Raw genomic sequence first — 14,440 nt, 5'->3', positions numbered from 1 at the left:
TAAAACTCCTATATGGAAAGTAATGATGACGAGAGGTACACGTTAGTAGAATTATATCGGAAGCATAATTGTCTCTTTGTAACTCACCTTGCAATTTCACAGATAATAAAGAATTGCTGATACTTGTCATTCATTACACGCCCAACTTTTCCTACTAATCGAGTTAATCCAACAGTCACTGAAGCGTTTCTAGTTCAGAAGCTGTTGCAGGCTATTTGGTCACCTGTTCGCGTCGGATTATTGGTAGTAAGTCAGACTCGTTCCTTGTGGGACTCTGCTTCTCTTTGCCACAGAGTTCAATGCTATTTATAGTAAGAGCACAAACAGAAATACAAAACAAAACACAGATCAATGAATCATTTCATTTATAAATAATTTATAATACTCTACATTTTTCCAAGGAAAATAGATTCCTTCAGACAGAACAGATTTCATTTGCTTTTGAAACAGCTAACACAATGGCGTAGTGAAAACTGAAGCCACAGAAGCAACACTACAAATGGAGCAGACTGGCAACTGGTAGGGTACATTCTGGCTGTGTGCAACGTGACAGGGTTTGCACGGCTTCTGTCACTTGTATACGTTACAGTTTTCTCCACGGCATGAAGACGGCAGGAAAAAGGAGGAGGCACGACATGGGACTCACAATGGTCGGTCTTTCAAATGGTGCTGTACTCTTCTCAATGTGCTCAAGTCGGTATACCCACTGAATTCTTCCATGAAAGCAACAAAAGACAAAGGGTTGGGGAAAAAATTGGTGTGCAAGCCCACCAGTTATGTTCCAGTTGGTTTGTGTGGATCACCTGGGAACTGGCAACTAAACAAAATGTGTTTGATCTACTTTAAGGGAGATAGTGGTGCTAGGGCTAGGGCAAGATTACTGGCAACAGCACAGGGTAAGGAGCGTTCCACCTTTCTGATAACAACAGCCAAATCTACAAATTATAAAAGAGCCGCCTGCTGAGATGGGGAAACCCCAAAGTGAATAACATTCTTAGTTTTTGGTACTAGCATGACTTCGAGTTAAGGGGAAAGAAAACGATGGTCGGAGAGTGGTAACAGAAAAGAGAGATTCGATAACTAAATCCAGGGAAAGGAACTCCCATCTCATTTGGACCTAATAATCTTTAGGGACAGTCAGTCTCCCTGAGACTAGCCTATGGGATTCTTGAGGTGTATGGCAGGGGTCTCTTAAGAAATGCTTGTCATCACCTAGTCATCATGAGCAAGTGTGCTTTAATCCGTGAGTCTGATCTTCTTTTCACGCTGTTTTGGTAACACTTCGAGGTTATAACTGAACTGCAATGGCGTTCAAAGTCTAGGGTGAGGTGCAAATTTATTACGCTTCCCAGAGAATTGGGTTTTCATTTTTTAAACACCCTCATGTAATGGCTCCCCCCAATCTGTACATACTGTCATGCCAAGAAACAGCTGTTGTATGGTCATGGGGGCTTCTGCCCATCAGCTGCTAGACCCAGCTTCAAAGGACCGGTGTCCATCAGCTGCTAGATGAAGCTCTGAGAGCCTCTGTCTATCACCCTGGCTGTGCAGGCAGTACATTCAGTAAGTGGCGGTGATTTCCTTAGGATTTACTAAAGGTTGGAGTTCTTTACTGGGAGGGCAACAAAAGAGGCGACCGCTCTGTTTTCATTGGCAGTTCCGACTCGAGACTTTTACACCCGCTGGATTTCAAAGAGCTTCACATCTGTGTCATACCAGATGGGCGGATCAACATTCCTGGGGATAGAACAAGAAAAAAAAGAAATGTCAGAATTATTTATTTTTTAAACTACCACACAGCTGTGAGATTTGCTAACAACATTTTATATTTATTTCAGTTTATTTTATACAGCAGTTATCGACTTGTCATTATAACGCTAACAACACTCCATTGCTAACTTGTCAATATATATTTCCACATTTACCACAACCTATAAGGCAATGGTTTTCAAAACTGAGGGCTGTGGTCTCCAAGGGACCACCAGGCTGCACTTGAGGTGCCACGGTAGTTCTGGGAGAGGTTGAGATTCCTTAAAAAAAAAAAAAAAAAAACCCAATTCCAATTTTGAAGATTATTTTTAAAATGCCTTATTGTATTTTTAATTAACCAAAACAGAAAATGTTCTGTGATTCTTTCATGAACGTAGTTTTGCATCATTACAGACCAGTACTGCCATTTACACCCAGTACAGTCCACAAACAGCTGTTCGGTGACACGTGAGGAAGCACAAAATAAAAAAAAAGAAAAAAGAGGGCAGTGTTGGCGTTTAGTTTCGCAGTGGCTGAACCCGAGTTGTAGCCAGGCTGCATTTCACTTCCACCGCTCCATCTTACGATGCCCCGGCAGCGGGCCTTCTCTCCTCTGTCGCTCACCTGACCTCATTCTCCAATTTCAGGTCCACCGTCTGGGCCAATTCATGACCGTGGTGTCAATATGGTGTCGTGGTGTTGTGAGGTAATATCTCCATCTCACACGCCTCTTTGAGAAGACCCATGCCATGCCATGCCATGCCTAGGAACATGGCGGAGTGGTGGCTCTGAGGCTAAGGATCTGCACTGGCAATCATGTTCAAATCCCGTAAATGCCAATAGGGACTCTGCTCTGTTGGGCCCTTGAGCAAGACCCTTAACCTGCGATTGCTGAGCGCTTTGAGTGGTGAGAAAAGCGCTGTATAAATGCAAAGAATTATTATTATTATTATTATAATAATGGGGGAGGCACGGTGGCGCAGTGGGTAGCGCTGCTGCCTCGCAGTTGGGTGATCTGGGGACCTGGGTTCACTTCCCGGGTCCTCCCTGCGTGGAGTTTGCATGTTCTCCCCGTGTTTGCGTGGGTTTCCTCCGGGTGCTCCGGTTTCCTCCCACAGTCCAAAGACATGCAGGTTAGGTGGACTGGTGATTCTAAATTGGCCCTAGTGTGTGCTTGGTGTGTGGGTGTGTTTGTGTATGTCCTGCGGTGGGTTGGCACCCTGCCCGGGATTGTTTCCTGCCTTGTGCCCTGTGTTGGCTGGGATTGGCTCCAGCAGACCCCCGTGGCCCTGTGTTTGGATTCAGCAGGTTGGAAAATGGATGGATGGATGGATTATAATAATGGCCAACAGATTTTAGTAAAAGAAAGCGTAGTAACAGGTGAGTTCTGTCTTCCTGGAGCCAAATCAAGCTGTGTCTCTCTCAATGTTACAATAGTTTAAGTTTTGGTAAACTAGTCTGCAGTATCATCAGTTTCAGAAAAGAAATTGGAAGACTAGAACAGCAGAATGTACAATGAGGAAAAAAAGATGATATATTTTTATGCATGATAACATGCACATACAGATTCTAACATTTCACTTTAATGTTACTGATATTAACCAACAATGTTAAGCTTTAGTTTCAGATGTAGTCGCCAATGTTTGGTAGCCTAGATAGATAGATAGATAGATAGATAGATAGATAGATAGATAGATAGATAGATAGATAGATAGATAGATAGATAGATAGATAGATAGATAGATAGATTTTCCTTTTAGCATAGTAGGCAGGACAAGATAGATAGATAGATAGATAGATAGATAGATAGATAGATAGATAGATAGATAGATAGATTTTCCTTTTAGCGTAGTAGGCAGGACAAGATAGATAGATAGATAGATAGATAGATAGATAGATAGATAGATAGATAGATAGATAGATAGATAGATAGATAGATAGATAGATTTTCCTTTTAGCGTAGTAGGCAGAACAAGATAGATAGATAGATAGATAGATAGATAGATAGATAGATAGATAGATAGATAGATAGATAGATAGATAGATAGATAGATAGATATGAAAGGCACTATAAAATAGATAGAGATAGATGTGAAAGACATTATATAATAGATAGATAGATAGATAGATAGATAGATAGATAGATAGATAGATAGATAGATAGATAGATAGATAGATAGATAGATAGGATAGATTTTCCTTTTAGCATAGTAGGCAGGACAAGATAGATAGATAGATAGATAGATAGATAGATAGATAGATAGATAGATAGATAGATAGATAGATAGATAGATAGATAGATAGATAGATAGATAGATTTTCCTTTTAGCGTAGTAGGCAGGACAAGATAGATAGATAGATAGATAGATAGATAGATAGATAGATAGATAGATAGATAGATAGATAGATAGATAGATAGATAGATAGATAGATAGATAGATTTTCCTTTTAGCGTAGTAGGCAGAACAAGATAGATAGATAGATAGATAGATAGATAGATAGATAGGAATGGCAACTAGAACTATACACACAATACAACTAATAATGATATAATAATGTAAGAAATATTGCCCATATGTGACTGTAACTGTTAGGGGTTAAGGTAAGCAGGATGGAAGGAGGCATTACACAGCACGATGAGATGCTAACAACCTCATTACTGTACCTGAAACGATCGTACCTCATTTCCTCAAATGGCTTTCTTTATCTAGTCAGTTAGTTTTACGCCCTGTTCCAAAGCAATCATGAACAAGAGGAGGCACTTTCAGGAAAAAAAAGACTGTCAGAGTGAAGACAGGCTGAAGTTCCTTACCGCAGGTAAATCACGCCCCACATGTAGGTGCGAAACCACATAGCAGTGCCCGAGTTGGCCTGGTACTTGCGGATCAAGATGGGGTGCGGGACAGGAAGTAGCCCCACCAACGTTCCGTGCTGGAGGAACTTCAGAATCTCGGATTCATCTGTTAGGCCCCTAGAACACAAATGAATGAGCTGAGACCAGTTACTTTTGAAAACTGACAGAAGCACATCACATAGCATTTAACTCTCCTGCCATTTAAGGAAAGAGTCTGACTGGACAACTCTGAGACTCGCCTGACCTCCAACTCCCCCACTGCCCCCACTGATGCAATGGAGTTTATTGTCATAAAAAATCTTCTTCCTTATATGTTTACGAGGACAACAAATCACCAGAAACAGGCACACACATAAAAAGAGGACAATCCTGCATTCACCTGCTTCCTTATCAATGGCCCTATCAAGCCTCTCACAATGTAACAAAGATAGACAAGAAAAAGGAAATAAAAAAAGGAGAGAGAGAGCCGCGCTCACAATGCGCTTGTCACTGCTTTCCCATCACCTCTGTGTTGATTTTGCAGAAATAGCAGGAAGAGGACAAGACTGTGCCAGACTGAGTCTTTTTGGTCTCTGGTGGGTTTCCAAACAAGTTGTTAATCAGAAATCCAATCTGCAACCTGAATCATTTACTGTGTGACTTTTTTGTTTGACACTTACTAGAAAAACAGCCATTTAGGCCACAGAACATGGCTCACTAGGATTTTGTTCTTTCCATAACCTATGATTTCTTTTTTAAACAAACATCGTCATGATGATATCAGCAACACCCTATTGACTTGGAATTTGATTTTCTTTGTTTCTTCCATATTGAGTGGCTAGTTTTCTTTTAGGTCCACCTACCTAAGAGCCTATCTGTGCAGCCTAAATTCACAGACCAGCGGGTTCAACGACACTTTGAAAGTGCGGTACTCCATGCTATGCGTCTTACAGAACAGGACTCACTCCATTTAAACCCACATGTGTTCAGCTGGACTGATCTCATAGCTTCATCAAGGAGAATTCACTGCCATATTCATTGACACATAATGGGATTTTCCTAGGGGTGTGCCATGTTAGCAACATAATGGGACATTCAAACATCACTTTTCTTGTATCAGAGTACCCACTATGTGCCGTGAAAACACAGTGTACACCAGGACTACCTGAAATGTTAACACTTGGCATGATGGCCTCCCAGGATTTTTCACCATCTCTCAAGTATGTGTCCTGTTCAAACGGGGAGTTTACTCTGAAGGACAAAAAACTCAGTTTTAGTTTTGTCACACCAAAGGACTTTTGTGGAGCTAACTTCTGAGGCTCGCATGTGCCTTCTGCCAGGTTGTCATCTGCGTTTTGTTCTTTTTAACAGCGGCTGTCTGCGAAGTCTCTCCAATCTCAGCCACTCTAGCTTGTAACTCCTCTAGAGTTTCTCATAGTTCTCTTGGTGGTCTCCCTCATTAGTCGTCTTCTTGCATGATCACTCAGTTTCCTTGGATGGCCCGCTCTAGCAGATCGACAGCTGTGCCACACTCTTTCCACTTCTGGACTCCAAGGAATATTCAGCATCTTGGATAGTTTCTCATCTCCATCCCCTCACTTGTGTTTTTCTATAGAGCTGCTCCGAGTTTTTTTTGGTCATCATTGTGTAGGTCAGCCCACCATACAGACTCCTCACAAGTTGATCCTTCCACATTCAGGTGCATTTAGACTGCAAACTACTGAAACTTCATACAAGTGACCTCCATTAGACCAATTCTGGTTACACATGGTCTACATGTATGACAGCGGCATGGATGGAGCATCCAGTTACTTGGCATACCGGGAACTTCAGTATCTTTTCCTTGCTCATCAACTCCATTTACTTAACTTTGAAACAACTGAGGGTCAAACTTCAGCACACAAGTGGACTGAAGCATAATATTGAAACGTGAATGAATCAATTGGTGCGTTCTCATGCACTTTAATGACCGGATTATTCACAGAAACAAGGTTTCTAAAATGTCACATAAACCCTTACTCCAGTTAGAGAAACTGGAATATTGGTCTCTGAGGAACCAGAGTCGCCACACTTAGAGTCTTCCAGTTATCGGGCAATGTAAACCGTTAATCAGGTTACACATAAGAATTTTCTCGTCTGTGCACTGTACCTCGATACCCTGTGTGAGATTCATTTATTCTTTTCGGCAGCCATAGGAAGAAGATGGTGGAGGCATCCACAAGTTAAATTTCCTGAAGCAAACACTTGGGCGATCACATTATTCCTTTTCCTGGTTGAAAAAATCTGAGTTAATATTTCTGAAATCGCTATATTAATTTTAACGAGTTGAACGTGCGGTGCTAATCTCGGGAGCAGTGTTTACGGTAACGTGATAGAAGTAATTGCATTACATAGTCTGGTTACTTTTTAATGTAACAACTAACAGAATACTTATGGAAGTAAAAAATACATGTGTTGTTATTATTATCCCAGCAGCACTGCGTTTAAGGCAAGAACTCTACACGTACAGATATGCTGCTACTTCACAAGGCACAATCGCACACTCAAGCAGAAAAGAGGGTGCTGCATGCAATCCGGTAACAGAAACATATTAAGAAAGCATCAGTTTGGTTTTAATCTGCTGTAGATTTGCTGAAACAGTGTGATCGGGTGGCGCAGCGAGCAGTGTTCATATCACAAAATCATTGGTGACTCAAGTTGAGGATGTAAAAAGGGATTGGACTTCACAGCACATGAAGGGCTAAACAAATTTGACTTTGGCTTTATCTTCCATCCATCATCCAACCCGCTATATCCTAACTAACGTAATATTAGATAGATAGATAGATAGATAGATAGATAGATAGATAGATAGATAGATAGATAGATAGATAGATAGATAGATAGATAGATAGATAGATAGATACTTTATTAATCCCGATGGGAAATTCACATTCTTCAGCAGCAGCATACTGATACAATAAATAATATTAAATTAAAGAATGATAATAATACAGGTGAAAAACAGACAATAACTATGTATAATGTTAAATATTAACGTTTACCCCCCCCCCGGTGGAATTAAAGAGTCGCATAGTTTGGGGGAGGAACGATCTCCTCAATCTGTCTGTGGAGCAGGACAGTGACAGCAGTCTGTCGCTGAAGCTGCTCTTCTGTCTGGAGATGACATTATTTAGTGGATGCAGTGGATTCTCCATAATTGATATTAATCGCATTCGCCCCTCCCTCACTCCTCATACCACTGCCATTCTTGTTCACAGTCCTGTTACTTCTCGGCTGGACTACTGCAATTCACTCCTCTTCGGTCTCCCTAATAAATCTCTTCATAAGCTTCAGTTAGTCCAGAATTCTGCAGCACGTAGCATCACTCAAACCCCGTCTATTCATCATATTACTCTGGTCTTGCAGCAGCTTCATTGGCTCCCGATCAAGTTTCGTACTGATTTTAAGATTCCGCTATTAACATTTAAGGCTATCCATAACCTCACCCCTCCATATCTGTCTGACCTTCTTCATGTTGCCATTCCATCCCGTAACCTTAGATCCTCTTCCTCCACCCATCTGACCGTCCCGCCCGCCCGTCTAACCACCATGGGGAGCAGAGCTTTCAGCCGTTCTGCTCCCAAGCTCTGGAATTCATTACCTGCGGAGCTCTGAAATATCAAATCATATTCATCCTTCAAATGTAAACTTAAAACACATCTTTTTAAAATGGCTTTTTCTTTTTCCTTCTGATTATAGTGGTTTTGTTTGGTTTTAATTTTTAGATTTTCTGATGTTTTAAGTTGTTTATACTTGTGCCTTTTATTTATTGTTTGTTCGGTGTCCTTGAGTTCTCAGAAAGGCGCCTTGTATAAATAAAATGTATTATTATTATTATTAACTACAGGGTCACAGGGGTCTGCTGGAGCCAATCCCAGCCAACACAGGGCACAAGGCAGGAAACAAACCCCGGGCAGGGCGCCAGCCCACCGGAGGGTGCGCACACACACCCACACACCAAGCACACACTAGGGACAATTTAGAATCGCCTAATGCACCTAACCTGCATGTCTTTGGACTGTAGGAGGAAACCGGAAGCGCCCGGAGGAAACCCACGCAGACACGGGGAGAACATGCAAACTCCACAAAGGGAGGACCCGGGAAGCGAATCTGGGTCTCCTAACTGCGAGGAAGCAGCGCTACCACCGTGCCGCCCACTTTATTATCCCATATAGGGAAATTCCCTTGGCCAACAGTAAGTATACATAGACATACTGTAAGTTTTAAATATAAAAAGAAAAGGATGGAGACAGACAGACAGACAGACAGACAGACAGACAGACAGACAGACAGATAGATAGATAGATAGATAGATAGATAGATAGATAGATAGATAGATAGATAGATAGATAGATAGATAGATAGATAGATAGATAGATAGATATTATTAATCCCAAGGGGAAATTCACAACGTTGTAAAAGTGTCTAGGGAACGAATCCACATAAAAGAAAGTGATAGGAGTGATCAATAAAAAATAATAAAAAAGAGAAAAATAAAGTCATACACGGAGCTGCTGAAAAGGCTTCCACTCTCGGTGGCGCCTGAGTCACACAGTATAGGAAACCACATATGCTGTATATGAACACCAACATGCATACCTTTATAAAACATTCATACGTACAACTACTAAAAAAAATGTATGCCTATCTATACAGTGGTGCTTACGAATCTGCCATGACAATGATGGACGTTTATTCTTGTTACCTGTTCTCATTAACTGCTGAGGGTACAAATGATCTCTTATATCTGGAAGTTTTTATTTGAATGTTGTAAGAATCTGTTCAGTGCCACAGAGCGAAATTTAAATTTTAAATGTAGCAGATGTGTGGGATTGTTAAAGACTTGATGGAGCTTTTTAGGGACCAGGTAGGTTGTACTGATTTTTGCTCCGTCATAATGACCCTACTCGCCGGGTGCGATTTATAAGGAAATCAAAAAGCTAGTTAGTATGTTTAGAGTTATAAAACAAGCCAACTGAGCCAATGATGACATTTTTTTTTTGTAAGTTTAATGACGTTGGACAGTTTTGACAAAGGAGGCGCACATAAATGGAGGTTTTTAAGAAACGAGGCTTGTGCCTTAACCAGGTTACTTATCTCATACGGTTTTGTGTGTGCATGAGGACAATGTACATGCAGGTACATTTGTGAGTAAAAGTAAAACACTGCTGACTACTCCTAATGTCAAAGGCTTAGTGTCACGGGATAGATAACAAATTTGACAAATAGCAGGGGCCTTCATTTGATGAATAATCTGATTGGTAAAGAAAACCTTCAGCCACAGGCCTGACCACTCTAGATGGGACCATAATCACTTTGAAGAAGTGCTGCCAAACAGGTCCCATCTGGCAGAAGTGTGCACTTTGGTCAGCTAGGTTTTATGGCACCCTGTGATTTATACCATGGGTGTGCAGTAATGAAGACATATTACATGTCTGTTGTGATTTTAGCAGTAAAATTTTGCACACCAATAATTCATTGTTTTGAATGAAATGGAAGAATCAGATCTTGATAAACGTGTACATTCTTCTTCCCTAATTGCACTTCACTTGGGGCACAAAGGTGCCTAAAAAACATAAACTTATTATGTGTAGTCAGCTGGAGGGGAAGATGCAGCATGCCATACCTCAAAAAATACCCATGGAGACCCAAGATGAATGAGAAAGGGTGGCTGTATTAACTACACAACACACGAAGGAGTTAAAATAATAACAACATACATAAAAAAAACAAGAAAAGACTAAGCCACCCGCAGTCTACCCAATGTAACACGGGCTGATCTTTTCTAGTCTGAGAGGAACTTCCCTCATCTTCCTGCATGACAACTCTGGCCACTCTTCCTCACACCAGGTGAGCCCTTCTCCAGCTCCACTCTTCTACCATAAAGTCCAATGGATCAATGGCCAGTAGCCTCATTTAAATCTGATCCTTGTACTCGTCAAGATCAGTTCTGGTCTCCTCTTTAGCACTTCTTGAACAGACCCAATCACAAAAAAAAACATCAGGTCACACATCCAGAGCTCCCTCTAGTGGCTTTAGGAATCCCTGCAGGACTGCTGGCACCCATCTCTGTAGGGGCCTCAACAGAATCCCACTGCTGCCACCAGTTACATGCATGTGAAATTTTTAAATATTTACTGAGCACTTCCCTACTGTTCTTTCCTTATACTCTAACCCCTCAAACTACCCCTAACCCTAACTGAAGGGGCTCTTTTAAGTCTGTCGTCTTCTGGTCTCCTGCTAGGACAGACAAAGGTTGCTTTTCTTCCAGAACTAGGACCGCAAGGTTATTTGTCCAATTAAAAATGTGAAATACTGCAGTTTTTTTATATATGACTTTTCATTTTCTTACCCATTTCAAGAAAAGAATATAAATTAAAAAAAATTCGCAGTGGTCTCCCTTAGAATTTCTCGTATACAGAGTATAAAGAACTGCTACAGGATTTTACTTCTATTGCGGACCACTTCTTAGCACTTCTTTATACTCCCTGCTCTGTGCTCCTATAAATGCAAGTTATCGCAAATATACTAATAACCCAATTGTGCTTTACTCACTCAGAATATGGAACCAACTTAGAAAGCATTTTAAGATGGAAAATCTTTTATCCGCGGCACCTCTGCAGGAGAACCACCTCTTTCAACCCTCGCAAACATATCCAGTTTTTAATACCTGGAAAAGTTTTGGGATTAAATTGCTCAGAGATCTTTATATAGACAACATATTTGCATCTTTTGAACAATTACGTTCCAAATTCAACCTCCCAGCTTCACATTTCTTTCACTATCTTCAAATTAGAAATTTTGTTAAACAGAAACTGCCCAATTTTCCTCACCTCGTACCCTCCACCATGCTGGAAAAAATACTGCTCAATTCGGAGGAATTAAACACCATTTCCGCATTATATAAAATCTTATTAGAGTCCCTACCTTTCCAAGATCCAAGAGGACATTGGGAAGAAGATCTCTTAATCAATATATCAGAAAAGGAGTGGAAGGTAGCAAAGCAGAGAATTCACTCGAGCTCCATATGCGCAAAGCATAGAATTATTCAACTAAAAATTATATATCGAGCCCGTCTGTCTCGCTTAAAACTGTCCAAAATGTTTCCAGGCCAGGATCCAACCTGCGAACGCTGCAATCAAGCTCCTGCCTCACAGGATCACATGTTTTGGGCCTGCACCAAACTGACATCATTTTGGACCAAAATTTTTCAGTGCCTTTCAGACAGCCTTTGGGTCACAATCCCTCCTAACCAACTAACAGCTGTGTTCGGGGTTCTTCCAGACGGACTTGAAGTGGACAAGCAAACGGTGATTGCATTTACTACACTTTTGGCACGCAGACTTATTTTGTTAAATTGGAAGAAACCTAACTCTCCTCTGATAAGTCAGTGGGACACCGATGTTTTATATTATTTGACTTTGGAAAAAATCAAATTCTCAGAGGATCTGTACAAAATTTTTTCAAAACCTGGCAGGATCTAATCAATATTATTTTAGAATAAGAGAAATAACTATTACCGCATTTATTTTCCTTCTCCATTTTTTTTATATACCTATATATATTTCTACCTTTCTTTTGTTTATTGTTGCCTTATTAAAAAGCCCTAAGCAATTCTCCTTTGGCTAAGCTCTCCTTCTCAGGGGTGGGGTATGATTTGTCTTCAATTTTTCTTTTTTTTTTTGTTATAAATTGATCTATTTGTATGGAATGATTACAATAAAATTAATAAATAAAATTATTATACCTGAATTTCTCGTATACTCAGATATGGGGATGGATATTTGAGGAGTAAACCGCAAGACAGTAATTATATTTTTATATTATGTACATTAAAGAAGCATCAACAACACATGAAATCAAATTAATAATATACTGAACAAATATTATAAAAGTAAAGATGAATAAATCGGATTCTGCAGCTGCATGAATAAAAAAGTACCACTTCTGGTTAACAGAAATACCCAAAAGTTGATAGAAATCTACCTTTTGTACCTAATACGTATATGTAAAATTTGGTTGACCTAAGCGAAAGAGTACTCAAGTTATCATGTTTACACACACACACATATAATTCCAAAAATTGTAGTTTTGGACTCGGGGAGGTCTAAAACGTCGAGATTCATCAAAATCTTGAAATGGAATTTTTGGACGATTCCAATACTTTTACTGTACTTTGTATACGAGAAAGTCAGGGAGGTCTAAAACGTCGAGATTCATCAAAATCTTGAAATGGAATTTTTGGACGATTCCAATACTTTTACTGTACTTTGTATACTAGAAAGTCAGGGAGGTCTAAAACGTCGAGATTCATCAAAATTTTCGACGTCGAATTTTTGGACGATTACTTCATATATGAGAAAGTAAGAAAGGGAATTACGGTTTACACATACACTCCTAGACTATATTTGTAAGGAAACTAAAATGCCCAATTTTCACCAGCTGCAATGCCAGTCTGTGCAGATCCTGCAAACTGCTTGAAACTCAGAAGCATAGTAAGCACAACCCCAGTGCCATGAAAAAAAATGCACAGCCAAGAACTTCAGAATGTAAAAACAAAGCCCCCCCACCCCACATAGAGGAAGACAGCAGCCCTTCTAGAAGAAGCACATACTCACTTGTCAATGCAGATCTTCTCAACTTGGGGCACCAAGACTTGCAGAAGACGCATGATGGTTTGCAAGGGTAGCTTGGACTTCCATGACAACACCTAGAGAACATGATAAGGCAAGATGGAAAATACAGGACAATAACAAAGAGGAGTGGGGGTGTTTAAGAGGGGAAAACAAAAAAACAAAAAAAGCACCCACCCAATCTGGGGTGGCAGCCCACTGGCCCACAGATGATGCACTGGACATCCGTCTCCTTTCAGGTTTCTCTTCAAAGACATCCTGCATTAAAGGACCACAGAATCAAAAGTAGGTTTTTTCAACTGAAAATCAGCTAACTATTTGCAAGATATTTTCATAGACCCCTTGGGAAAAGTTTAGGGACTGCTCTCATCTCTCAATTGTTCAGATCAAATTAACAGAAAAGTCTGGACAAGTTTTGTACACATTTCTTACCTTGGGAAACATCAATGGGCAAGGAAAAGCCTCAGTTTTCAGTTTGGGTTAGACTAGTCCCAAGTAAGCATGACCAGAGACAACCATGAATGAATCTACTTAAAAGTGGGTGGGAACAATTAGACGACTTGCTGAGTGTCACATTTCTAAACCAATCTGACTCCTCGTGGAGGCGGTGCTCAGAGTAGGGGCAGTGACTTCGAACTACAAAGATCTGAGGTGCTTTCCTTAACTTGATTCAATGGACAGCAAGCTTCCGATTACGATGAACCGTCTAGTCGAAAAGTCTCCTAAAAAAATGACATATAAATGTGTGTTGCGTGTGCAGAGTGCACATTGCATGAGTTAAAAATAAACATAACCTGATGCAAGGGAAGAGCCTTTCTGTAGGAGAATATAGATTGGCATTTGATGGCATCGGTGGACGAGTGATAAACATGAATAACAGGCCATCACAGGTGCTGTGTGTTCTCTCTGTTATTTAGCATTAGATTATAATATAGAAGTCGATGTAAGCTTGAAAGGGCGTCACGGTGGCACAGTGGTGGCACTGCTGCCTTTAAAGTAAGGAGGCCCGGGTTCGCTTCCCGGGTCCTCTATGCGTGGAGTTTGCATGTTCTCCCCGTGTCTGCGTGGGTTTCCTCTCACAGTCCAAAGACATGCAGGTTAGGTGGATTGGCGATTCTAAATTGGCCCGTGTGTGTGTATGTGTGCTTGGTGTGCGGCTGTGTGTGTCCTGCAGTGGGTTGGC

General features: G+C 40.7%; 1 protein-coding gene across 1 annotated transcript in view; it reads right to left on the bottom strand.

Annotated features, from left to right (window-relative positions):
• Positions 1-348: 348 nt before the first annotated feature.
• Positions 349-14,440, bottom strand: part of hid1b (HID1 domain containing b) — an 82,377-nt gene continuing 68,285 nt past the window's right edge. Inside the window, 4 exon segments of the mRNA XM_028818429.2 lie at positions 349-1,737; positions 4,562-4,720; positions 13,243-13,334; positions 13,435-13,515. Of these exon segments, the coding sequence (XP_028674262.1) occupies positions 1,674-1,737; positions 4,562-4,720; positions 13,243-13,334; positions 13,435-13,515 (396 nt within the window). The 3' untranslated portion in view covers positions 349-1,673.

This window comes from Erpetoichthys calabaricus, chromosome 14 (assembly GCF_900747795.2).
Source record: "Erpetoichthys calabaricus chromosome 14, fErpCal1.3, whole genome shotgun sequence".
In the NCBI taxonomy this organism is placed as follows: Eukaryota; Metazoa; Chordata; class Cladistia; order Polypteriformes; family Polypteridae; genus Erpetoichthys; species Erpetoichthys calabaricus.
Note: the sequence above shows the minus strand (reverse complement) of the source record. Positions and strands in the feature narration are given on the sequence as shown.